Source organism: Oxyura jamaicensis, chromosome 18, assembly GCF_011077185.1.
Source record: "Oxyura jamaicensis isolate SHBP4307 breed ruddy duck chromosome 18, BPBGC_Ojam_1.0, whole genome shotgun sequence".
In the NCBI taxonomy this organism is placed as follows: Eukaryota; Metazoa; Chordata; class Aves; order Anseriformes; family Anatidae; genus Oxyura; species Oxyura jamaicensis.
In genome coordinates this window covers 8,283,570-8,308,150 of record NC_048910.1, presented here as the reverse complement: position 1 = coordinate 8,308,150, position 24,581 = coordinate 8,283,570, and the positions used below count along the sequence as shown (strand labels likewise).

Below are 24,581 nucleotides of genomic sequence, written 5' to 3'. Positions count from 1 at the left end.
TGTACCTACTTAAGCCAGTTTAAATATTAAATCCAAAAAAGTCACGAAGTATCAGAGTGCCTATCTTGATGTTTGCTCAGTCATGTGTACCAATGAACAATTTCTTCAGCTGTTCTTCTAACTTCCTGCTTCAAGCCTGAGTGGCATTTTAAATACACAATATCTGGGCAAAGGGTTAGATTTAAATCAGAACCACGTGAAGAAATTCTCGAGTAATGATGAGGAGGCAAACAGCTTCAATAGCTATTTAAATAGCGAAGTTCTTCAATTATCTTTAAACTTGTTTTTAGTCAACAGGAGTGGTTGGGTTTACTCAACGAAGTTTCAAGACCTGGTTGACAATGGGGAAATTTAAATTGCTCATCTGAGCTCTAAACATCCCGTGTTCTGCTCCAGAAGCAAAGCTACAACTGTGAGAATATATATTTAGTTACCCTTTGTATTTGCGTACCTTTGCATTAGTAGATGTCAGATGAGTGTTGCAGAAGTCAGCGAGGGGGCCGAGCCCTTGAAAGATGATGCAAATAAGCCCAGGAAGAAGTGTTTTTTTTCTCACCTAATGAAAAATAAATGTTAGTATCAACAGGTGCTTTCTAGTAAGGCACACCACAACTCACCACTGTAAGAATGTTCTTTTGCAGTCATTGTCAGTGACCAGCTCTCAGATATGCTCAGGACTTTGAGTCCCCTCAGGCACGTCACAGAGTCCTGACCTGCAAATCCCTGCAGAGCTGTAGGTAACGGTGGAGCCGTGCCACATTTCCTAGGAACATATCCACCCTCAAGCAAATGACATACCTGGTCCCTGAGCTCCTCTCTCATAGCCAGGTTATGTTGTTGCTATTACTGAGCAGTTAATCAAATTTCCATTCTTATCTCCTGACTAACTTCCCTCTGTTAGTTTGAGGAAGAAGCAAAGCGTGGAGGAAAAAAAAAAAAAAAAAAAAAAGAGAGAGAGAGAGAGGAAATACATTGAGATGGTTTCTGCGTGCACACAGCCGTAACTGGGTGCGTTAACGGGAGCTGCTTCGCCCGTGCTCGCTGTGTAAACCAGACTGGGACCCTGCTGGAACCGGGTGCGTGCCCGCCCCGGGACCGGCCGTACCGGGGGGGTCCCGGCCGCCGCCCCCGCTCGGCGCAGCCCCGGGTGCGGCCGGGGGCCGGTCCCGGAGCCGCTGCGCCTCCCCACACACACCCAGCGAGGCGGGGCCCGGCCACGTCATTTGCCGGAAAGCCGCGGTCCCCGGTTTCGTTTCTGGACAGCCGAGGAGCGGCGGCGGTGGCTGCGGGTGGCACTGCCGGGACGATGGCGGCGCTGACCCGGGCCGCGTCGGAGCCGAGCCTGGCGGCGCTCGAGGAGGAGCTGACCTGCTCCATCTGCCTCTCCCTCTTCGACAGCCCCGTGACGGTGCCGTGCGGCCACAACTTCTGCGCCTCCTGCCTGGAGCGCACCTGGGCCGGGCTGGAGGCCGACTTCAGCTGCCCGCAGTGCCGGACCACCTTCGCGGGCCGGCCGCAGCTCCGCAAGAACACGGTGCTGTGCCGGGTGGTGGAGCAGCTGCAGGGCTGCGTCGGGGCCGAGGAGCAGCAGCGGCAGGAGGATGAGGAAGATGAGGCGGTGGCGGAGGAAGCGGCGGCCCCCGTGTACTGCGACAGCTGCCTGCAGGTTCGGGCGGCACAGACGTGCCTGACCTGCATGGCCTCCTTCTGCGCCGAGCACCTGCAGCCGCACCACGACAGCCCGGCCTTCCGCGACCACCAGCTCTGCCCGCCCGTGCGCGACCTGCAGCAGCGCAAGTGCTCGCAGCACAACAAGCTCTTCGAGTTCTTCTGCAGGCAGCACGGCATCTGCATCTGCTCCCTCTGCCTCCTCAGCCACAAGCTGTGTCACGCCAGCCCCCTGCAGCAGGCCAAGGCTGACGCTGAGGTGAGCGGGACAGGGGCAGGGTGGCTCGGCTCGGTCTGGGCTGCAAGCCTCCTGCCCGTCTGTCCTCCTGATGTCTGCCCTCCTGTGCGAGCCTGAGCTCTTCGGAGGCTCTGCACACCTCGCCCTGCCATCGCCAAGGCGAGGAGAGGGGTCCGCAAGCCGGGATCAGGGCGATGGGCAGCCCGAGCTTTGAGCCGTGCTGGCTGGCGAGGCTCCAGGCAGGGCTTGGCAGGGAGCCGCTGGCTTATTGAGAGCCTGTAGGCACAGCTCGCTGCTGCTACGTTCTTAGAAAGCAGAGAGCGATAGAAGTACCCTAGAGCGATCTTGAGCACGTGCTAAGAGCCAGGAGCAGGTTCTCCAGGGAGCAGCAGGGAAGGAAACCTGGCCTTCGTATTGCACAGCACAGCTAAAAATCAGAGGGTAGCTGAGGAAAACACTGAAGAGTTAGGTGGCCAGACTCCCATCTGCTCAGTGAGCACTGCTATGGCTTAACTGAAGTTAGCCTCCCTGACTTTGCTTAGCAGTATCTTAAACTAAAAGAGTAACTGACCAATAAAAATATTGAAGTGAGAGGTGAAGAACACTGTTTACGTAGTAAACCTAGTTTTACCTAGTGCCCAAAGTCCAGCCTGAGAGCTAAAGTAAAGTTTATTTTCAGCACTGGGAACAGCTGTGCTGATGAACAGCCCTTATCAAGAGAGTGACTCAACAATGTCCATCTTGCTGTTGGGAAAGGTGGAGCCGCAGGGAGGGTTCTGGTTTCACAAACCAGGCATGTGCAGGAGAGCATTTCTACATTCTGTGAGGTTTAAGGAGCAATAGGTTTTAAATTAGTAGTACTAAATGCTTACAGCGGTTATTTAAAAGTTTCTATAAATACAGCAACTCCTTTTTCTAAAATTTTGTCTGATCTCCTCTACTGCAGTCAGCACTGAAGAAGAAACTGACAGAGCTGCATAATCAGAGTGAAAAAGCTACTCGAGCAATGAACTCTGTGAAAACGAGCCAAAGCCAAGCTGCTGTAAGTGTGTAACTCTTTCTGTTCTAAACACTGTCCAGTTGCTTGGTGTATGCAATACTACTGAGCATTGTTGATGCTTGTACTCTTGTGACAATAGCTGTATTATCAAGATTGCATTGCCAGGAGAAGACCTTATTGGGAAGGAACAGAAAAGAGACGTTTTGGCAGAGCCAGGCAGCTCCATGGCAGATGGGAGCAGATGCAGTCACCTGACAAGGGTTTGTTCATGTGTGTGCTGATGGTACCCAAGCGGTAACTGGGCTCGAACCCATCCGTTCCTGTGCACCAGAAAGAGTGCATCTGTGCAGCCTAAGCTAAAGCAGGAATGGGTGGTAATAGCTGCACCGTTGCTGAAATGTGGAATGGCGCTTTCCCATAATTTAACACAGCCTGCGAACGATTGGGGTTGTCACGTGCTGGCTGCTGGATCGGGTACATCTCACTTGTACCGTCCTTTCTGGACTGTGTGGTGGGCACCAAGAAACTGCAAAACTGCCAGGGTAGCCCTTCAGTGCTCCTCTGGAACAGCTTTTGAAGGATGGGGAATAACTTTGTATTAACTGAAGATGCCACAAAGCACATCTCTGATGCAGGAACAACTCCAGGTGTACAAATGGGTGGGTGTGTGGTGTCAAAGCTGGCAAAGGCCTGATACAGTTCCACTTCTAACCGCTAGATGGCACGGCTGGCCTGGCCTCTGCCCAGCAGCCCCCTGGAACAGAGGCTGAGAACTGGCTCGATTTCTTGGGAGTAAATGATTTTTCTTTCCAAAAAAAAAAAAAAAATAGGAATGCATGGCTTTTCTATTGCTAATTTCAAGTGATTAGTTTAGGTGTTCGTCAAAGACCTTAGTTTTTTTGTAGTAGCAGTAGCAGCAACACTTTTTCCACAAACTGTTCTTTTGAAACCACTGTCTGTCTGTTCTCGTTTGCTTCAGGAGACAGCTGCCAGAAAGCGAGATTTGATGAGAAACGAGTTTTTGGAAATTAAAGCTTTGATTGAAGAAAAAGAAAACCAGATCTTTAAAGTAATTGCAGAAGAAGAAAAAAGAGTTTGCAATAAGTTTGATTACATTTATACTGTCCTGGAAAGTAAGAAGAAGGAAATTCAGTCTCTCAGAGACCAGATTGAGATGGCACTGACAGAACATGATGACGTTCTGTTTTTAAAGGTAATATGTCCTCTAGATGCAAATCTACTTCTTCAAGTTTCTAGAATGCAGAATCACAAAAAAAAACCTGCTGTGGCAGTCCTGCTCTCCAGCCACTTTTAGTCAAATGACAATGAAATCATGTGCAAGAACCTTCTGTAAAAAGGCATACTGAGAAGCACACAATAAGAGTGAAAGAGCACTGGAACAATCTTCTGTCCAGTAATTTGCAGCCCCTTCCCTCACCAGCTTCTCTACTACTTCTGCCACAAGCAGAAAGGTCAGTGAATGAGAGAACCCATCTCTGTGAGGTGTTACATCTCCATACTGTGATGAAGTCTAGCAGATCTTTCTCATTGCTTCAGGTATCAATTAGGAATTAGAGCTTATGGTTTGCTGAGTTGCTGTTGAAAGTTTGCCGTGGCTCATGGCTGACTGCCACCTTTGCTTGTTTGCATTTGAGCTAAATGCACAAAACCTAGTCCATTTAAAGTAACTTGGTTGTATTTGTCTACATCCACCACAGAAGGTCTGCATAAGATGTTCCATTTCTCATTTCAGAGAGCAGCAGCACTGCAACGAACATCAACAAAAGAGGCTTTTGTGCCTGTAATTGAAATGGACCAAAACTTGATACATACTGCTTACCAGTCTGCCATTAAGCTTAAAGAAACTGTCAAGCTTACAGTGAGTCAGCCTAAGGAGAAAAGACCAGAAGGTATTGTATTGCTTAGAGAACTGGCATTTTATGATTTGTTCCTTTATGCTTTTGAGTTCAAGTGAGGGATATTCTCAATGCAATTGAAATATCATTAAAAACAAACAAACAAACAAACAAAAAACAACTACGACTAGTGCAGCAAATAGAGCTGGTTAATATGAACTGTCTTCCAACTTCTGTGGTCCTCCATCTCCAAACAAAAATGTACAGTCTGCTCTAAAGTATAGGAGAACAAAATGTGCTAGTGTCTCTTTATTCATTACTTACCCAAGTATAGATAATTGGGACGCTATGCCTCTCTGGCACAACTTGGCCTTTATTCCTTAGAGTAACTAACGTTTTTATTATGCAGCAGGGTTGGACACAGTCACAGAATCACAGAATGTTAGGGATTGGAAGGGACCTTGAAAGATCATCTAGTCCAATCCCCCTGCTGAAGCAGGAACATCTAGATCAGGTCACCCAGGAATGCGTCCAGGCGGGTTTTGAATGTCTCCAGAGAAGGAGATTCCACAGCCCCCCTGGGCAGCCTGTTCCAGTGTTCTGTCACCCTCACTGTAAAAAAGTTTCTTCTCATATTTAAACAGAACCTCCCATGTTCCAGCTTGCACCCCTTGTCCTATCATTAGATACCACTGATAAGACCCTGCCTCCGTCCTCCTGACACTCACCCTTTACATATTTATAAACATTAATAAGGTCACCCCTCAGTCTCCTCCAAGCTAAAGAGACCCAGCTCCCTCACCCTCTCCTCTTAAGGAGGTGCTTCACTCCCTTAATCATCTTCGTGGCTCTGTGCTGGACTCTCTCAAGCAGTTCCCTGTCCTTCTTGAACTGAGGGGCCCAGAACTCAATGCAATATTCCAGATGTGGTCTCACCAGGGCAGAGTAGAGGGGGAGGAGAACTTCTCTTGACCTACTAACCACACCACTTCTAATACACCCCAGGATGCCATTGGCCTTCTTGGCCACAAGGGCACAGTGCTGGCTCATGGTCATTCGGCTGTTTACCAGGACCCCCAGGTCCCTTTCCCCTACGCTGGTCTCCAACAGGTCAGTCCCCAACTTATACTGGTGTCTGGAGTTGTTCTTGGCCAGATGCAAGACTCTACACTTGCCCTTGTTACATTTCATTATATATGATATGTGGATATCAGGATATTCAGGATATGTTGATTTGAGGGGGAAACATAAAACACCCTGGAGTGATCGAACTATCCAATTGTAAAGGTATTAATGGTGTAAATGTAGAATAAAGCTCTACTTACGGGGTTAAGCAAAAGTATCTTCTGGACTGGGGCTTGGGTAGCTTCCATGTAGTTCCAACTTTGCCAAGTTATCACTTAAGTTCAAATCACATGCCTGAAAAATATGATTGAAAAAACATCCTTTTTCATGCATAATTGTCCTTGGCAATACAAACCATAATGTAAAATATTGCCATTGCAGAGAAAATAATACCTAGGAAAAATAAGCCCCCTCAAGCAGCTGCGCTAAATAGACCTGTTCCTGGGAAAAAGCCACCTGGACCACGTAAGTACTAAAGTACATCATCCTCTCCTAACTAAGGTTTGGCTGTTAAATAAACACCTCAAAGAGTACCCAAGAGCTGCTTGCTCTAGTGGGGAGGCAGCGATTATCTGTAATGAGCACTTTTGCACGGGAAGGGGAGGATGCTTGCGCTATTTAGTGATAGATGCCGTGCGAGCTGTAAAGAAGCAAACATCACGGATACGATGGTGCATTAGCCTCAGCATGCATGTGTGCTTGTGGTGTTGTCAGCGCAGACTGTAAAGCAAAGGAGAGCTTCCCCACCCTCTGGTCCTTGCAGTACTTCCACTGCCCTTCTGCCTTGCAATGCAATGGAATATTTATTTTTCACTTGTGCAAAATGTCTACGCTTTTTGGATGGATTTGTATGTAATGAATCCTGCTTATAAGTTATTAATGATTTTTTTTTTTTCTCTCCCTTCATGCGTACAAAGAGAAAAAACCTTGCCAGGTTCAAGAACCTTTGCAGGAGGAGGCAGATAACCGTAAGTGGTGATTAGCAGCAGCCTTACTTAAACATCTTGCTTAAAGTCTAAGGCTGATGGAGACAGTCTTCGTGGCAGGGTATGCTCAGGTCTTTCAATGTTGTTTTATCTTGTTACTGGTATTCATGTGGCATTCTGGCCTACTACTTCTGTCACTTCCACTGAGCTCCTGACATATGGTCCTTTCTGTTCATGAGTCCTGTGTGGGGAGCGCACAAAGGGGTTTGCTGTGGATCACTTTATAGAATGGACAAGCAGCTCCTGGTGCTGCACTAACAATTCTGTTGTAAAAAAGAAGCAGCCTACGTGTCTCATGGGAATAGGCTTATTATCACTTCCTCTAACATCTTGCATCCAAGGGTAGAGATGAAGCTCCTTCCAGGCTTATGACCCTATGAAATTTGAGGCAAATAGTAGGTTGTGCTTCATGTGCAGCATTCCAGTATGGGTGTATTTCTGTGTGGCTTCAGCGTGCTGGACTGTCAGCTTTATCTACTGCTGCAGCTTCAGAAGAGCCATGATGATGGTATTACAGCTGGCGTGGAGACAACTAACAGATATTTTATTATTTTTTTTTTTTCAGCGGACAAAAAGTTTTCTATTTCATTTGGTAAGTTCAAACTTGAGGATACTTATTCTAGATTTCATTGACTACTCGTAAAATGCCAAGTAGATGGTCACCGGTATTGGTATGTTAGGCAAAAGTTCAACTGTTGCCTCTGAGGAGGCTCTTCCTGGTCACTTTGAGAGCTATCAAGTACTGAAAGAAGTTGCCCAGCGGCAATGGGATTTTCAAAACTTTACAAGACAGGGAGCAACCTGAGCTAATACTGAAGTTACCCTTGCCTTACTTGCAGCAAGGAAGCTAGACCAGATAACTCGAGATCCACTCCAGCCTGAATCTTTCTAAGTCTGTGTTAAGCATACAAGGTTTCTTCCCAAGTGGCCAAACTCTCTTTTCTTTTGTTAATACAGGAGCACCAAGCACGGGCGCAACAAGCACGGGCGCAACAAGCACGGGCACAACAAGCACGGGCGCAACAAGCAAGGGTGCACCAAAAGCTGCAACTGCAGCTAGTACAAAAGATCTTATTAGCAGCTTTCTTCAGAAAGACAGAGAGGAGCTTTTGCAGTGTAAGATATCAATGTTACACTATGTAAAGCACTTTCTGTGCTTATTGCACTGGTGTTACGTGACCTTTGTAGTTATATGACAAAGTTTTTGATGGGGTTTAGTTAGCTAGATAGCCTTTGGAGGGTTTTCATGTAGTTGTTACAAGTGAAAGTTTTGGAGAATCAGGAGGAAGAAAGTTTACCTTACTAAATAGTGGTTCTTTTGCCAGATGAATCAAAATTAACATTCTGTATTCATGTATTTTCCAGAGTGTAATTAAAGTTTTCTTAGTAATGATTTTGGCTTCTCCCCAGATGACTGCATTAGGGGAACCTAGAAATGCAATGAAGTCCACTTGAATTTTCTTTGAAATTAAACGTAGGCTCTTTCACGGCCAGATCAGTAATCTCTCTCTGCTGCCGGTATACATTTGGGTGGCTAGAGAAATCTGTGGGGACGCGGGAAGGAAGGAAGGAAACCTGTCCCTCCCTGTTTGCCTGCTCTGCAACACGGAGCTGCAGTTGAACCCAGCAGCTGTTACTGCAGCCCTAAGAACTGCCTATGCTGTGGAGGAGAGCTGAGCAGGGAGATAAAGATGCGTAGGAACATGTGTTGCCTACACAGGACTGTGTAAATAAAACTGCATTGCTCTTCACTACCTTCAATTGATTCATGTCTTTACAGATGCTGCTAACATCACCCTGGATTTCAACACAGCTCATAACAAAGTGCTTCTGTCTGACAGATACACCAAGATGTCTGTCTCAGACACCCCCCTGAATTATAACCACCACCCTCAGCGTTTCACCTATTGTTCCCAAGTGCTGGGGTTCCAGTGCTTCAAGAGAGGCATCCACTACTGGGAAGTGGAACTGCAACAGAAAAACTTCTGTGCCATTGGCGTCTGCTATGGTAGCATGGACCGGGAAGGGCCAGACAGCCGCCTGGGTAGGAACAGCAGTTCTTGGTGTATTGAGTGGTTTAATTCCAAAATTTCAGCCTGGCATAATGATGTTGAAAAGAACTTACCCAATGTGAAGGCTACCAAGATTGGTGTGCTGCTGCACTGTGAGGGAGGGTTTGTGATTTTCTTGGCTGTTGGGGAGAAGCTTAACTTGATATATAAATTCAAAACCCAGTTTACTGAGGCACTTTACCCTGCCTTCTGGGTATTTTCAAGTGGCACTGTTCTCTCCCTCTGCCAAATGAAACAGTAAGGTCTCATATCTTAATGTAGTTTGCCTGGGTATTTACATGCAGATAATCATTCCTTGCAGTAACTCATCTTAGTAGCTATAACACGTATTTTGCAAGTTCATGAGCTATTAACTTGCCCGTCTTAGTCAAAGCAGTCTAAAAAAATGTTTTAAGATGAAAATAACTTTTAAGCAGTTTGGGGTATCTGATGATTCTTTGGTCTGAATTGCTAAAGCCTTTAGATAGTAATTTAGTAAAATGTTGATGACAGTAAAAAAAAAAAAAAAAAAAAAAAACACAATGAAAGGGTTTGCAAAAACCTTGGCTGTCCTTCCAAAAGCAGTTATCATATGATCCACTCCTAAAAGGCTGCAGTAGCTGCTGTGGCTTCTGCAGTTTCCTGTAAAGGATCCCCAGATGTAGTTTTCAAGTCTGTGTTTCACAGGTAGCAATAACTGAGAAAGAAACGAGGAATTCCTTGAAAAATTCAGGTTTCAGGCTTTGAGGTCAGTCTTAGTTTTACCTTAACTTTTTCTCTATATTCAGACCATTGTCTGTAGCCCAGATTTACAATATACATGTTCTTAGTGTGTGATGGCCAATGAGATGGCACAGAATGAACTACTGAAAACAGTAAATTCAGGTCTTGTGACAGCTATAAAATGAAATATGACAAATCTCATCAGAACGGAATGCAGATATTTTTACAGTTGACAGGATAAGAAATGGTATCAGAATCACCAGGTAATAAATTGCTGAGAATACGTCAAAGAAAAGTCTTCAGGAAGGTGTCCTGCACAGGAGTAGTGTGGATCCTGCAATAACAGAGTTTGTGGGCTGAAGCAGTCTGTCTCATGTTCTGACCCAGAATATGCTTCACATTGAAGGCTCTTCAGTGTTTTGTGAGTTGAGGAGTTCAGGAAGCCTATTTTTGGCTTGCATAGGAGCATAAATGTGCTGTTCATTTTAGTTTATGACAGGAGACCCTGCTTTCTTTTCCTCATTGTGAGGCAGGATATTCTCTGCTGGCATATTTTTAGTTGCTTAGTTGGTAGAGACTGGATTTCCTGCAGTGTGATTATGTTACTGGGACTCTGATTTGAGGAGCACAGTACATAGAGAATATTTCCTCTGCGCGTGAAGCCTGCACACAGGGGAGTCTTTCGAAACAGAGGGAATTAGCACAAAGGAGAATATACTTCAGCCCCCACTGGAATGGATTTCTAATTCTCCTGGTTCTTTCCATTGGGTTGTAGTATGTCTCCAGAAGTCCTCACCATGTGCAGAGGACTCTGTACCTCTGCATTTCTTAATTACAACTTTAAAAGAATTGGTAGGCAACCATGGTACTTGGATCTCATAGTTATTGGGCCTGTATCTTGGTGACACCTCTGGACTTACCATGCTAGCTCTAATTTCTTGGAGTAGGCCATGAAGAACAGAGAGAATTCCTGGACTCTGATAGGACTGAGAAATATGCACTGAGAAATAAAACACAAAGCTACAGCTGACAGTTTGAAAGGGAATTGTTGGAATGCTCAAAAGTATCTCTGACTACATTTCATATCGATTGAAGTGGGAGACTTGTAGGGATTTAGGTTTTGGTGTCTCTGTTTACTTGGTTTGTAAACTCTCAGTACATTGTCACAGGTAGCCTAAGTCTGATAGGATGTGTCCATCTGTTTGGCCAGAATGGCATATGGCATTGTTACTGGATCTAAAAGTGTAATGGCTGTCTTTGGAGTGGTTGTCCTGTTTCAAGGGTCCCAGCCTTCCAAAGCGCAGGCAGCACTAAAACTGTCAAATTAAGCAAAACTTTTGAAAGGTGAGGAAGGAGGCTGTGTCCTGTTTGAAGCACAAAGTGCACTGAAAACTTTTTTTTTTCTTTTCTGCAGTTCCAGTTTGTCAGCTGTGGGGACATGAGCAGTTTGGTCTGAGAAATATTGTCCCTTTAGCTGCCTCACTGTAGTATAGGGCTGGACACCCACTCAGTGGGGTGCTGAAGGGCACGGTCCCCTTCTTCATGGGGGGGGGGGAAAAGTGCTCCAGCAGCTTGTGCAGTGGAGAAAGTCCACCTCCTCTGTTGTATTCCGTTGCTTGCTCTTTGACTTTCAAAGGGGTGTTGGTGTTAACCTTTAAAGTCTTTGGGCTTCCTTAGACATGGTGTAGAGTGACACTTAACAGTTGGACTTGATGATCTCAGAGGTCTTTTCCAACCTATGATTCTGTGTTCAAGCTAACGAGAGAAGAGTTCTTACTCTGCCACACTGGATAAGAGTAGATTCTTTAAACGTGACATGGGTATGCAACACATTAAGACATGTTCTGGTTTACAATGGGCAGTGAAACAAGCCTGCCCCTGCACTAGTGATTTCTGTTTATTTTGGTTTTGTGCTTTGAATGTATCAAAATAGTAGAATGAGGGTCAGTTAATTTGGAACAAAATGAGAAATGCACAATTGAGTTGTCACACTTCTGAAAACTGGTATTTCACTTAGCTTCAGAGAAGGTATTCTTTGCATATATAAAAATGATGGGGCAGATATATAATTAGGATAAAATATCAGTTACAGCATAATAAATAATAACTGAAGTGTTTTTACTCAGCCAGTAAGAGTATCAAAGCTGTACTAGTTTGTAAACGAAATGTAGATGCGAGCATAAATTTCAATTACACTTCTCTTTTTAATACTGCAAAGAAACTAATTATCCAGTATAGGAAGAGAACTAATTCTGGTGTTAATAAAGCCATGAGTATGTGGAATGATTTGCATATTAATGTATAAGTGATGGTAACTGGATAAATGCTTGCCCACTGAATACCCTAATCTGCTTTAATTGAATCTCTTCTTCAATGAAATACATCAGTAAAATACAGCAGTTAGAAAAATAAATGCTTATGTAAGTAGGAACCTGATGATTGTACTGGTATCAGCCATGTGCTTCAGTATGTACATTATATGCTATTTGATATAGATGTTTCGGTTAGACAACCTTGTCAGGGCAGTAGACGTGGATTTTATGCCATCTGCCTTACTGTTGTACCTATAACTTTTTTTAGAAGATGACTGTTGCTGATCTTTTCAGTTTTCAATGAATGAACTGATATTTTGAATTCAATAAATATTCTTGGGAAATGAAAGTTAGAGACTCTAGGTATTTTGTTCAGTGCTCAAAGTTGAAGTAAGCAGTAAGGAAGGCAGAAATAGATGCTATTGTATGCAAAAGGAGACCAGTTATTTGTACAACTCAGTAAGTTAGACGTGGAGAAGAGAGAAAAGGACAAGAGCTCCATGTGCTGTGGTGTCCTCTGGATTGAGACACCTGCCTGAACTCTCTCTGTCTCCTTCATCTGAGCTACACACCCTTTAGTAGTAATGGTTTATCCTAACTGAGGATGAGATGAACATCCCCTCCAACAACCAAACCTGCGGAGACCTTTTCAGGTAAGCAAAAATGTCACTAGTTGGAAGAAGATAACAATTAAGAACTAAGTATGTGCAGTGAGATTGTTTTAAAAAACCTTAGATGATCTCTACTATCTTCTAGCTCAGGTGATGCCTGGAAGTGGCACTGGGTGATGATTCAGGTTGGGTATCAGAAGAAGGTTTTTTGCTGAGAACGCTGTGGGGCACTGGAACGGGCTCCCCAGGGCAGTGGTCATGGCCCCAAGCCTGCCAGAGTTCAAGAAGCATCTGGACAATGCTCTCAGACACAGGGGTTGATTTTTCAGTGGACCTGTGTGGAGCCAGGAGCTGGACTCCATCAGTGATTCTTGAGGGTCCATTCCAGCTTTCCAACTCAAGATATTCTGAGATTCCTAAGCAGTCAGCAAGGTCAAACTAAAGGGCTGGTGGCTTGCAATCTGCTTTCCCCTGGGACCAGTGGAAAGCAGACAGCTCAGCAAAGTTTTTAAAATTAGCCAAAACAAAGGCACCCGTAAAACAAGTTACAAACTGACTTTGCCACTTTTCTCTGAATCAGCGTAGCTGATGAAGGTTTCTGGGAATAAATTCTCTGAAGGATTCTTAGAGAGTCAGTTATGATACTGCTAGATCAAGAGATGCAGATAGTAGGAATGTTGTAATTCACATTAATAACTAAGGAAAAATACAATCCTCATCTTCCCTTCACTAACTACTTGCCCCATGATGTTCTTGGGATTAAGAGGTTAATTAGATCTGCCACAGTTTGGCCTAAGCTTCCAAAGCTTACACAATTCCAATACAAATAATGTACCTTGCTCCCATGTAAATGTGACTGACAACAGCCTGGCTCTGGAACACATACTGAATGCGGAGAAGCCAGCATACACCTTACTCAAACACTGGCTGTTTTTCTATCTGCTAGTAACATTTTCGTTTAGCTTTATGACTTTTTCACAGTAAAAGGAACACTGGAAGAGGACTGCAAACTATCTGGGAACATACATGAAAACATCTATCAAGACATTTCTTAATGCTTGTTTCTCTTCCTACATTAAAATAGGACTGGGCTAGCGTTCAACAGACTGCTTCCATGCCCAGTTCTGCCTCCCTCCCATCTATTCTCACCCCTTCCTGATCCCCTCTCAATTGAGGGGCTGCTACTTCTCAATATGTCAGTTAAAAACATGTCATGGTGTGGTCATTGTATGACTCCTATTCAAAGTTCATGTCATTTAGACTTTCATTGGCAATGATTTTGTCCCATTAAAAAGTTCAAGACAGCAATTTGTGAATCTTGCTCAGCCATGTAGAACAGGAAAAAAAGGAGTTATTTCAAAAGTCAATTAATTGTGGCCTGTCAGAGTACTCCTCATTCAGGTTTTTTCCTCGTCACAGGCTCACATCTGTCAGCCCTGTGTTTCCCAGGCTGCTATCAGATGCCGTTACACTGAAAATAATGGGCTTATTCACACCATTTACTGGACTTCATGTGGTAGACACATTTGTATATAATTTTACGGTGTAACAATTCCATTTACATAAAATATAGGCAATTATGTGAGCCTGGCCAAAGCACTAAGCAAGGGTGGGAGGAGTGACCATTAAAATAATAAAAGCTAATTGAAAAGAGGCAGATAATTAGGTGAAAATACCATCATGAGCAATTCTTGATCCTAAATTAGTTCAACGGAACTTTAAGGATCCAAGTTCATTGTATTTTATCTGTGTTTGAAAACATTAAGAAGTTTCATACACAATGTAAGAAAATAATCTGTATTTTTTAGAGTACCAACACTCTATTTCAAAAATCTAGTAGTTCTTGGTGAAGGAAGTTTTTTTTTCTGCGTTAGGGGCGGGTTTTCCCCCAGTTTAGAAGCAGCTTCCAGACTTGTCTGTAAAGGATTGTTGTGTTCTAGGAACCTGGTCAGGAATAGTATTGTTGCAAAAATAATCTAGGAGTCAAGTCATACATTCATTTTACATGAAACTGATATTCAGGCAGTTTAACAATCCTTAATCTTGGCACTGTAATTGGTAATGAAGTTATAATTTGGCTGCAGATTCTCAAGGTCACAGTGAAGAGGGCTGTTGCTCTATGTCATGCTGCAATGACAGGTTTGATGGCATACCTGGAGCTCCTCTATTCCTTGTTGCCCCCTGATTCATTTCAGGTACTTGTCTGTGTACTAATTCCTTGAATACAGCAATGGCTTTCTCAAACACTAAAAGAATTACATATCCTGAGGCAAAATTTTGAATATGGTAAGTATGACTGTATTAATTACAGGAGCATTTACTATGTATCTCCACAGTATCGCTGCGCCGTACCAAAGCCAAAACACATCACTTTGGAATAAAAGTGTTTAGAAAAAATTAAGTACTCTTGAATCTGATTCCCCACAAGTATTTTGAAAGCCTTGCTTGATTCCAGCAGAATGGGATTAGGACCATTAAAAAGGGGAAAAAGATGGAATCTTGGTAAAGGTCAGAAAAAGAGAAAAAAAAAATACTCCTCTTCCCATGCTGAAGTTAAGCCTAAAAATCTCAGTGCAGAATGAGCCCTGAAGAGAGGTGCTAAAACCTAGGACATCAGAGAGAAAACACGTGCTGCTTTCTCAGAGCCATTTTAACTGCCCAGCTGCCATCACGTGCTAGTGATTCTGAACTGAGTTAATTCTGCAACACGTTCAGGAGTGTCTCCCTTAATCCTTCTCATGTCTAGCCATCTAAAACCGCTTTAAAATACGGATTCTCACTGGCAACAGAAGGCATTAGGTATGTGAGTCAGGGGCAAAGCTCAGCATAAACCCAGATTTCAGAACTTTGACATGCAGCTCCTGGCCCTTCTCGCTACAACCCCCAACCCCTCTGAAAGCCACAGCTTTGCCATTTCAGTGTGACATTTTAATTTGTTACACCAATGGGGTTCTTACACTTCTGTTTGAGATACAGTTTGAGCTTACAGTTCAGCTAAAAATATTGAAACGTTTACCTTGAAAAGTACTAACAGAATTGGAGAAAGGGAATGAATGAGTCACTACTCTAACAAAGGGTATAAGCCTGTAGTCATGCAATTAATTTCCTACGGAACAGTGTGTTGAGAATTCAGTGCACTTGAAACTATGCAGAAAAGGCAAAGGTAGACATAAGGAAAAGACCAGCTGCATTCAAAAAGGGCCATATTCATGTGGGTGTAAGCCAGCCAAGCCATGTTCAAATCAGTCAAGAAAACTTAGCCCTCAGTATCTATTCACAAACTTTATAGTGTGGGTCCAGTCAGTCAAAGACTCATTAGAGACTGTTACAGCTCTTTTTTGTCTTTCAACGAACTGGGGGAAACATCCTGTCTATCTTTTGATTCTCAATCTACACATCGGGCACGAATCCAGCAAAGAACAAATGATTAAGTGCATAAAGACCCCACTGCTTTATGAAATGTTACAGATCAGAAGGATTATGGAAAAGGCTTCACTTCCTTCCTGGAAGAGGCTGAAAGACTTAAGCTTGCAATGCTAAAGGGGAAAACATTTAACAGGCTTTCCTCAGTAAAAATATTTCATTGGGTTAAGTTTAACCACAGTAAAGAAAGAACATCACTTGTTTGCTTACAGTTGCTCACAAATGGGTTGAGCATAACTTAGCCCCCCCCTTCCCCACAGTCCATCTAGCTCAGATCACAGAGCTTGCACTAATGAGAGCTGGCACCTAAATCCCACCAGTAACTACCTCACGCTGCCTCAGCCCTCCATTTGTGAAACAGTGATAGTATTTCACTTCAGATCCAATTCTCCTACACCTCTAGTTGGAGAAACCGATTCCTAAAGCTCAAAAGAAACAGTTGTATTAGGCTTCTGGCATCCTTACTCTGTTTTTAGGTACCTATTCCCTGAAGATTCCCTGTGCCTTTGTAACGCTGCCCAGCCTTTGTTTACCCATCGCTAATGCTGGCGCAATGTCAGAAAACCACGGGAAAGGAAGGTTTCCATTCTTTACTGGTAGGTATCCCTGGTTATATTCACTTATATTTAAAACTTTCTGCTGGGTACAGTACAGACTGCTCGTGAAATTTGTTTTGTCTCAGTCTTTCCAACTTCTTGCTGCCTGAGAAGACCTCAATGGGTACATAACTGCAACTGTTGGCTCCTATTATACACAAGCTAACTCAATAAGGAAGAGTATTCCCTTTACCTTTTATTCTACTGCAGCTAAGAAACTGTAGCTAGAAACTGTAACACAGGATGTGAGGGGAATAAACATTGCTTGCTGCCCTGTGTAACTAAGAACCTGCACAATATTACCTTAGGCTGACAGTTTAAACCACCAGGAAACAAAATTAAAATGTCCTGCTCATAGTTACAGCTCCTTGTTCCGATAATGGTTGTCCATCCCGTCCCAATAATAAAGTTCCTGAAATTAAGTAGTGTATAACCTGATCTTATATTACTCTTCAGATACATCCCCGCTCTTCCACTGATTCTGATTTTCCATCTTTTCCAGCTTTATCCCACTGTTACTCACACCTTTATCTCGACATTCTGTCTTGAAGTTGGAAGAAATTTGGACCTAGGGTAAAGAACTGAAGCACTATGGATTTTCTGAGTATTGCCACTCTATATATCACAGAAATTCTCTCTTAAATATTCATATACTTGTTCATCTTTCTAACTGCATTTTTGTCTGGTCCGTGCTTCCAAATCTTCTCCTATGGAGGAAAACATTTGCTCCCTCGATGGACTATTTTCTAAGAATGGTCTGAGCACTTTGAACTAACTTGCTCTTTTCCTTTTCTTTCACTTTCCTATAGTTCATTTTCCAATTCACTAGCGAAGTGGTAAGGAACACACACAAGTGTGATATGTACAAATACCCAAACAAAGAAATGCAGTACCTATGTTCCTCTAATCTATACCAAGACAGAGGTCTCTCTCACATTTTACCTCACATTTACAGCGCAAATACCAAAGAGTACCCCATTTAAAATCTCACCTGTAGCACTGATCTCCAGCTCTCAAATGCCATGTACTTGGATACCTCTATATATTCCCTAATACTTTACAAGAGCCAATTCTCTTAGATCTTTCCTATCGTGCACTCAACAATAACTAGAGATAGCTGTAGATCCAGTACTACGAATACTATTACATTCCAATCCAGACAATGCTACGACCTAAACTTCTGATTATTTCAATGCATTTCTCAAAGAGCTTTTCTCATCTGGTAATGATATCAGTTCATATTAGCTTAGTGTGGTATCTCTCATTGGCATGCCTGCATGTGGAACAAGATCAGATACTATCAATTGTGCTGAAATCAACAGAGAACTGTGGAATTACATCAGCTGTGATCCCGCCCCAGAGGGTTAGTTCATCTCTCTACTAACATACAGAAGGGGAAAAAAAATGGCAAACCTACCAATTGTTTGAAGGTTTAGTAACAAATGCTAACTATGGTTTTAGCTATAATCATAGGAATGTGGAAATGATGAAGTGGTGAGATGCCCAGAAATGATCTCGCAGGTAAGAAAATAAATAGGAATCAAATGGAAGGGAAATCAACTGGAGATGGGTGAAGAGAGGAAAAAAAATAGGGAAAAAGCACATAGTAAGTGCCCAGAGTAAAGATAGAGAGAGAACATCATAATACTGAGCACTAGCTGCCTTCTAACTACAAAACAAAGATAACCTTTTCAAAATTCACAGTTACTTTTGAGGCAAATAAGATTTGAAGAGGGAGAAAGTAATGCAACCCAGTTTATGGATTAGTGGTCAGAGTTTACAGGGCTCACAGAGCCATTATCTCCAAGAAGTTCTCCAGGTTCCTATTTTGGTGATATTGTTAGCTTTAGCCCTTGGTTTTAATGCTGCTTCATATTCAGTATCCAAAAACAGGACTGAACTTTTTCAACTCTCATGTCCCGTGTTACTCCTGTCAATTGAGCTGAAACTCGCATGGGTTGGCTCTTCTTTCTCTGGCAGCATGGTAAATGAAACTGAAATCTTTAAACCGAGGAGCACAGCCCAACCAGGCTTCGCCAAAATGTTCATTTCCAGTGAAAAGAAAATCTCCAGCTCCCTTCTTCACCTTGCACTGTAGCAGGGTTCGTATAGGGCCTCGCCATTCGCCACTTGCTTCATCCTGCTGGAAAATTCTGTTTTTCTGCCTGTAGACTTTCTGGACGTTGACATCAACCTGTGACATGTGGTTCTCAGAATCGTGGGAAACATTTCGGATAGATCCTTTCACCACTAAATGTGAAGAAGACAGGAGCTGGTTATGGAGCAGCAGGTAAGTAGCTCATGTATAAGGAGCTCACTGAATGAAATAATTGGAGAAATAAATCTGTTGCATGGCTTGCATGGCCACCACCTACAGACAGACACATTTCTGAGCATACATTACTTCCTGTACAAAGGACAGTCCAAAGTCTGACACAAACAGTGCTGTGTGATGGAGTAATGCTTTATAACTACTCAAATCAACTATGTTTGAGAAGAAATGTGTAACTTTTTGATAATGCAAATAAGCAGTAAAGAATGATAATAATAATAATAATAATAATAATAAAAAACACAGGAAAAGAGGTCAGCTCAGGGATTCAATTTATGTTCCAAGTCAAAGACTGTCTCCTTCCTGACTCCATGGGACTCTGAGTTTTCTTCTTTGACAGCATTAAAATAAATTGATTTAAGAATAATTAGATTATGAATTGATTGGGAAAAATAAGAGCTCTTTAAACACTTTTCATTTAAATGTTTGAGGTTTCTTCCCTCAAAAGAAAACATCATCCATCCAGAAAAAGATACTTTCAGAGTCAGTGAACAGCATGCAGAACTCTTCAAGTGACTTTATTTGAAGCCCTATTTAAAATCACATAGCATTCATGTACCTCTTTCTCCCAAAACAATCCTAACTGTTCTTTGGAAATTAGATGATAAGCCATATTCTTCCTGAATAAAAGCATCCTTTACATCAACTGTAGAGAGAAAGAAATGTCCAGTAGTGCTTGCTGTCCTGAAGCAATCTCCCTCATCCTTGCTGTCCCCATTTTTCACAGCAATCAATTATTCTTCTATTATAACTAAATTAATTTCAGTCCCTTACCAGAGAAGGCTCAGAATGAAACATACCACCATTTGGGCTTTGGGCAAATGAGGAGTCATCGATGCAACTGAAACTTTGCCATAATTCTGCCACAAAACTCTTTCACTCAGGTACTCAACGATGGGTGAAACAGAAATAACGTATCTCTGAAATTTTCAAGACTTTCCTAACTCAATTTCCAAGGGAATCCAGGATTTTGTGTAACAGATGTCTCTGTTCTCCATCTCTCTCTGATAATTTTTAATCAGATGCAGCCAAGTCTATTGACAAGCTATAATGCACTTGTTCCTGGTGCTCCAAGTTGCTCCTGCACCGCTCAGGGCCTAGTGCCAGAAGACCTCAGTCTTAAGATTAACTACAAAGGCCCTATTCACTCCCAGTGTCATTTACACTTTCATTAGCAGCTATTTTCTCTAATCAAAAAAAGTTGATGATAGCGATTTGTGAGCTTAGGGCAAGGAAGTCAGGCCATAAATAGAGTCAGTTCAAAGGGCTGTTTCTTCTGGTCTGTTGCTGCTCCAAGTGTAAGTGCTCCCCATTGTGTGCCCTGGGCCTCCACATCTGCCAGTCTCTGGTTTTTCAGGCAGTACACAGGGAGAGCGCCTTGCATGGGAACTGGGAACTTCATCAGGTAGAAACAATGGGCTGGACTGCATCAATTAATTTAGATGAAGAAAAATTACCAGCTAAGGAGCACTATTTGAGGGAAGCATGCTCTATGCTCTGGTTTTGTGTTTGCACAATGATGTTGGGGTATGAGAAAATTATCTGTAGTATTTAAGTACGGCAATCCCTAGGAAGGAGTAGGAAAGCAGTTGTTTCGTGTCTTCTTTTAAACCCTGAAAAGAAATACAGCTACAAACTATATTTACACCTGTTCATAGGCACATTTACAGCAATACAGTTGTGGCCATGTGCAGATACAGCTCTACAGCTTCATCTTTCAGACTTCTGTCTCAAAGAGGCACAAATTTTAATGTGCAAAATTATGCAAATAAATCGCAATCCACAGGGAAAACAAAAAGTGATATTGCAATTTAAGTAAAGAAAATAGGAAGAGCTTCTAATGTACCACCAAATCAGCCCTTCTTATCTTATGGAATATTAACTGCTTTGTTTTCTCATCAAGCCTGAAACTGAAATGGAATGTCACTGAAGGAAGTTGAAATCACTTGAAATCCTCAGCTAAGTTACAAACAACTCACTACTTTCGTAGAAAGAGAACTACGAAGTGTGCAAATTGTGAGGGAAGAGAGAGGATGTATTCATCATCTGGAAAAAATAGATTTAAGGGAATAAAAAGGAATGTAAATAGGATGCATCATTTGTGCGTATGTGTGTATCTACATGCACGTGACTTGGTTATATGTGAGAATCAGCAGTACACTTGTGAGAATTACTTTTAGCTCAGTTTTAGATCATAACCTTTCTGCCTGCAGGAAATGAGGACCTTGACAGGAAGCTTCTCCCTTTTAGGTTTCGTTCCCCTCCCCCCAGTTCAAATTGTTTTTCACAAAGCTATTTTCCTTCTCAGATCAGAGTGCATAGTCATGTCATTGTTTTAAGAAATCAATCAAATAAATCCAAATAATGCATACTTATAAAGTCAGAATGACTTCTCTTTAGTCAGCTTACCAAAATCACTGCTGCAAATAGCCATAAGAAGTTCCACGTTGTCACAAGGACGGCACATAGCTTAAAAAAAAAAAAAAAAAAAAAAAAAAAAAGTCAGTTACTTATGATACAATACTATGTCTCATTGCTAAAGGGCTAGTGACGTGAGAGGTAATGGGGCAGAGGTACTAGCTCAAACAGCATTATGATCAGACAAAACTAAATTCTTGTTATGCAAACACAACCAAAGCAAGTCACCCTGATTACTCTGCATATATCCAGGGCCAAGCTAGCTGCTATAGCAGGGACTTAGTTTCTTTTTATAAATGCAGTATTTGCTCCTATGCCTACAGGATGCCCCTCACAATGGAAATCTCAACACACATAGCTGGTTATACTGCACCCACGAACCACTCTCCGTGAGCTGGCAGAAGGATTTCCCTTGCCATGATAAACCCCTTCACCCAAACCAGCTTCCATCACTAGATACAGACTGCCAAGGCCAGTGGATAACAGATACCACCTTGGATCCACCCCAACAATGGAGCCCTGAGGCAGACCCTTCTCTTACCCTTTACCAATGCCATCTTTTTGAAGTCAGGACCACTCTGGTTGCTCAGAAGCTCATACTGGAAGCTGGCCGTCCGGCGGCTGATGTCCCTCTGCGGGCTGGCCTGCAGGAAGAGGGCCACTCGTTGCGGTGTGTGGGCACTGAAGCAAGACACGTGGTAGGGTCGAGCCCCTCCTGCCTCGCTTACCACCAGATGCAGCTGCCCAGCATGCTCCACGTAGATGCTGGCACCCTGGAAGTCTCTGGCTGGCTTGATGCAGACAGTGGTGTGCTGGGCGCTGGACAGGTTGGGCTCCAGAACCACACGCAGGGCTTGCGCTGGGTACATCCATTCCAGGGAGCCCTCAGTGCAGCGCAGGTGGACCTGCTCCACCGCACGGGAACGGGGCTCCCAGCTCAACCCACTGCCAAGAAAATACCATCAGTCCATCACAAAGATATCCACAGCACAGGTGGAACAGTCCAGCAGTTACCGCCCAGAGATAAGGGCTGTGTCAGTGCAGCCAGCGTCCTCCAGCTGGGCTGCCTTTCCTCCCCAGCCTCTGAGGACCTGCTGCAGGTGCAGCCGCAGTGCCACAGGGGACTGCTTGCACCTGGTGCTGCACCAGCTGCAGAAAGGAGCCTCAGCCCCCTATGCCCAACCACAAATCCACACCTGGATGTCCTCAGCATCCAGAAAAACGTTAGATTCCCTCTGTGAAACATCAGCAAAAGCTTGCTGGGCAATAGGTCTTTCTAATCTCTCTGGAAAATCCCACCTGGGGACAGGTAGGTGAGAGCATGGACTCACAGTACGAGCTGCACAACGTGTGATGTTCTGTCTGAAAATCAGATTTAAAAGCCTACATTTCAAAGTTGTTTTTTTTTTTTTGTTTTTTTTTTTAAATGCTGCTGGCAAGAATCCATCAAGAAAAATTGTTTTATTTGAAGCAGGCTGAGCACCAAGTTAGTGCAATTTCACTGCCTTCAGAAGAATTACTTCTAGCTGTTTCGCTCTCAAAAAACCAAACGAGTTCCAGCAGCAGCCCTGGCTGAAAGGTACCGACCACGACAGGGGCTGTCTCCTTTGTGAGGGTTCCGACAAGCATCCTCCTGCCGAAAGGCCAGCGCTGAACGCTTCGGTGGGGCAGAGCCGAGGCTCGCAGCCGCCTCTCACCCACGGGTACAACGGGGGAGCGGGGCCCGGGACCGCGCTGAGGGAACGGGAACGGGGCCGGTCCCGCTGCTACCCCCGGCCCGGCCCTGAGGAGAACGGCGGCGCCCTGAGGCGAATCCCCGGGCCGCGGGCTCCTACCTGCCCCTCCAGCTGCAGTAGTCGGCGGCACCCGGCTGCTGCCCGCCGCCCGCCAGCAGCACCAGCAGCAGGGCCGGGAGAAGGCCCCGCTCCGCCGCCATGGCGGCCCGGCCGGCACCCCGGGCGGACAGACGGCGCGGCCGGGCCTGGCCGGGCTATAAGGGCGGCCGGGAGGGGAGAAGGGGGGCCCCGGGGCACCGCCGCCGCCCCCGGCCCCGCCGCGAGCACCCCCGAGCGGCCGCAGCGCCCCGTGCGGGACGGCCGGCGGGAGGGGGGTTGCAGGGTGGAACAAGGGCATAGCTGTCTTTAAAGTATCTTAATGCCATCAATAACAGCTTCTGAGCGCAGTTCAACAAACACAAAGTCGTGTCAATGTAATCAAAGCAAACAGCAAATGATTGATGGAGATTCAATAGTTTAACTTCTGCTTTCATTATTACCTTTCAGGGGTCCGTGCACAAGAAAGCGTGAGGGCCTGCCATTATCATACTAAAAGGCAGGCAGGGCCTGCCAGTAATTAGATTTCTATATGCATTGCCCTTTCCATATTTTCAATGAACGACATGGGGAGCTGCTTTTTTGCAGGTCTGAGAGACCGAGGCTCTTTTCTGCAGCTCTTCAGCGTGGAATCAGGATTTTGCAGCAGGGCCGGGACAATGGCCCCCAGCGCTGCTGGGTGGCACAGGCGAAGATCCGTGCAGCATTGTCACCGGGGCTCCGCAGCCATCTGTTACCTTGTGGTGAGCAGCACGTTCTCACATTGGCCCCAGACACACCAGGAAACAGCGGCAGAGTTTGTGCTTTCACAGCTCTGCAGTAGCAGCTTTCACTTAACAGGAAAACACAGATATCCTGAAAACAGAGTTCTAGCCCTCAAGTGCTGAAAGCGAGACTAGTTGAACCTTATTTGGACCCTTACACAACCACTTTACTTGTCATTTACCAAGTATTTTACAGTTTTATTTTTATTTATCACAAAGCAGAGATAGAACCTCAGTCTTGACTTGCACTTCTCTAACACCCCACACTTCCCCACACGTACCTGTGGTGTGACGTGTTACACTTCAGGCAAAACTGGCTCAAGCTGGTGCTGTGCACAGTTCACTCCAGCAGTTCTAAAAACATTTAAAAATGCATTAAACCTAGATCTTGTAATAACACTGGTGTCAGTAATCCTCAATGCTCTGTGAAACTATTGTCTTACCCACATAAGAGAAAAACCTGCTACCTATGCTTTGACCCAATCCTGAATGGGAAACAACACACAAATAGTCTTTAAAAGGTTTGATTGTGGCATAATATAGGAGCTAAGAGGCCAGAGCCCATTCTCTCTTTTGTGCAAATTAGATTAGGGAACAGAGGAGAGGACTTGGGGAACAGAACTGACACCATGATAAAGAGCCCCCC

The 24,581-nt window shown here is 44.1% G+C and overlaps 2 protein-coding genes across 7 annotated transcripts; one reads left to right on the top strand and one right to left on the bottom strand.

The window, feature by feature from the left end:
- The first annotated feature begins 1,230 nt into the window (after positions 1 to 1,230).
- TRIM25 (tripartite motif containing 25) lies at positions 1,231 to 12,308 on the top strand. 5 transcript variants are annotated; one of them, XM_035342074.1, is made up of 11 exons: positions 1,231 to 1,927; positions 2,853 to 2,948; positions 3,886 to 4,119; positions 4,660 to 4,816; positions 5,768 to 5,872; positions 6,269 to 6,352; positions 6,794 to 6,855; positions 7,439 to 7,465; positions 7,831 to 7,857; positions 7,905 to 7,989; positions 8,654 to 12,308. In XM_035342074.1, exons 1-11 carry the CDS (start codon positions 1,307 to 1,309, stop codon positions 9,184 to 9,186), a joined length of 2,031 nt encoding a protein of 676 aa, XP_035197965.1. In that variant the 5' UTR covers positions 1,231 to 1,306; the 3' UTR covers positions 9,187 to 12,308. The 5 variants fall into 5 exon arrangements, with proteins under 5 accessions (XP_035197965.1, XP_035197967.1, XP_035197966.1 ...); XM_035342073.1 differs by having other exon boundaries at positions 1,232 to 1,927; positions 7,831 to 7,872; XM_035342076.1 differs by lacking the exon at positions 7,439 to 7,465.
- On the bottom strand, positions 11,828 to 23,401 carry LOC118175666 (meteorin-like protein). 2 transcript variants are annotated; one of them, XM_035342093.1, is made up of 5 exons: positions 23,175 to 23,395; positions 22,068 to 22,284; positions 21,881 to 21,983; positions 21,331 to 21,390; positions 11,828 to 18,839 (listed from the first exon to the last, which is right to left on the bottom strand). In XM_035342093.1, exons 1-5 carry the CDS (start codon positions 23,273 to 23,275, stop codon positions 18,523 to 18,525), a joined length of 798 nt encoding a protein of 265 aa, XP_035197984.1. In that variant the 5' UTR covers positions 23,276 to 23,395; the 3' UTR covers positions 11,828 to 18,522. The 2 variants fall into 2 exon arrangements, with proteins under 2 accessions (XP_035197984.1, XP_035197983.1); XM_035342092.1 differs by having other exon boundaries at positions 21,881 to 22,284; positions 23,175 to 23,401.
- Between the last annotated feature and the right edge of the window lie 1,180 nt (positions 23,402 to 24,581).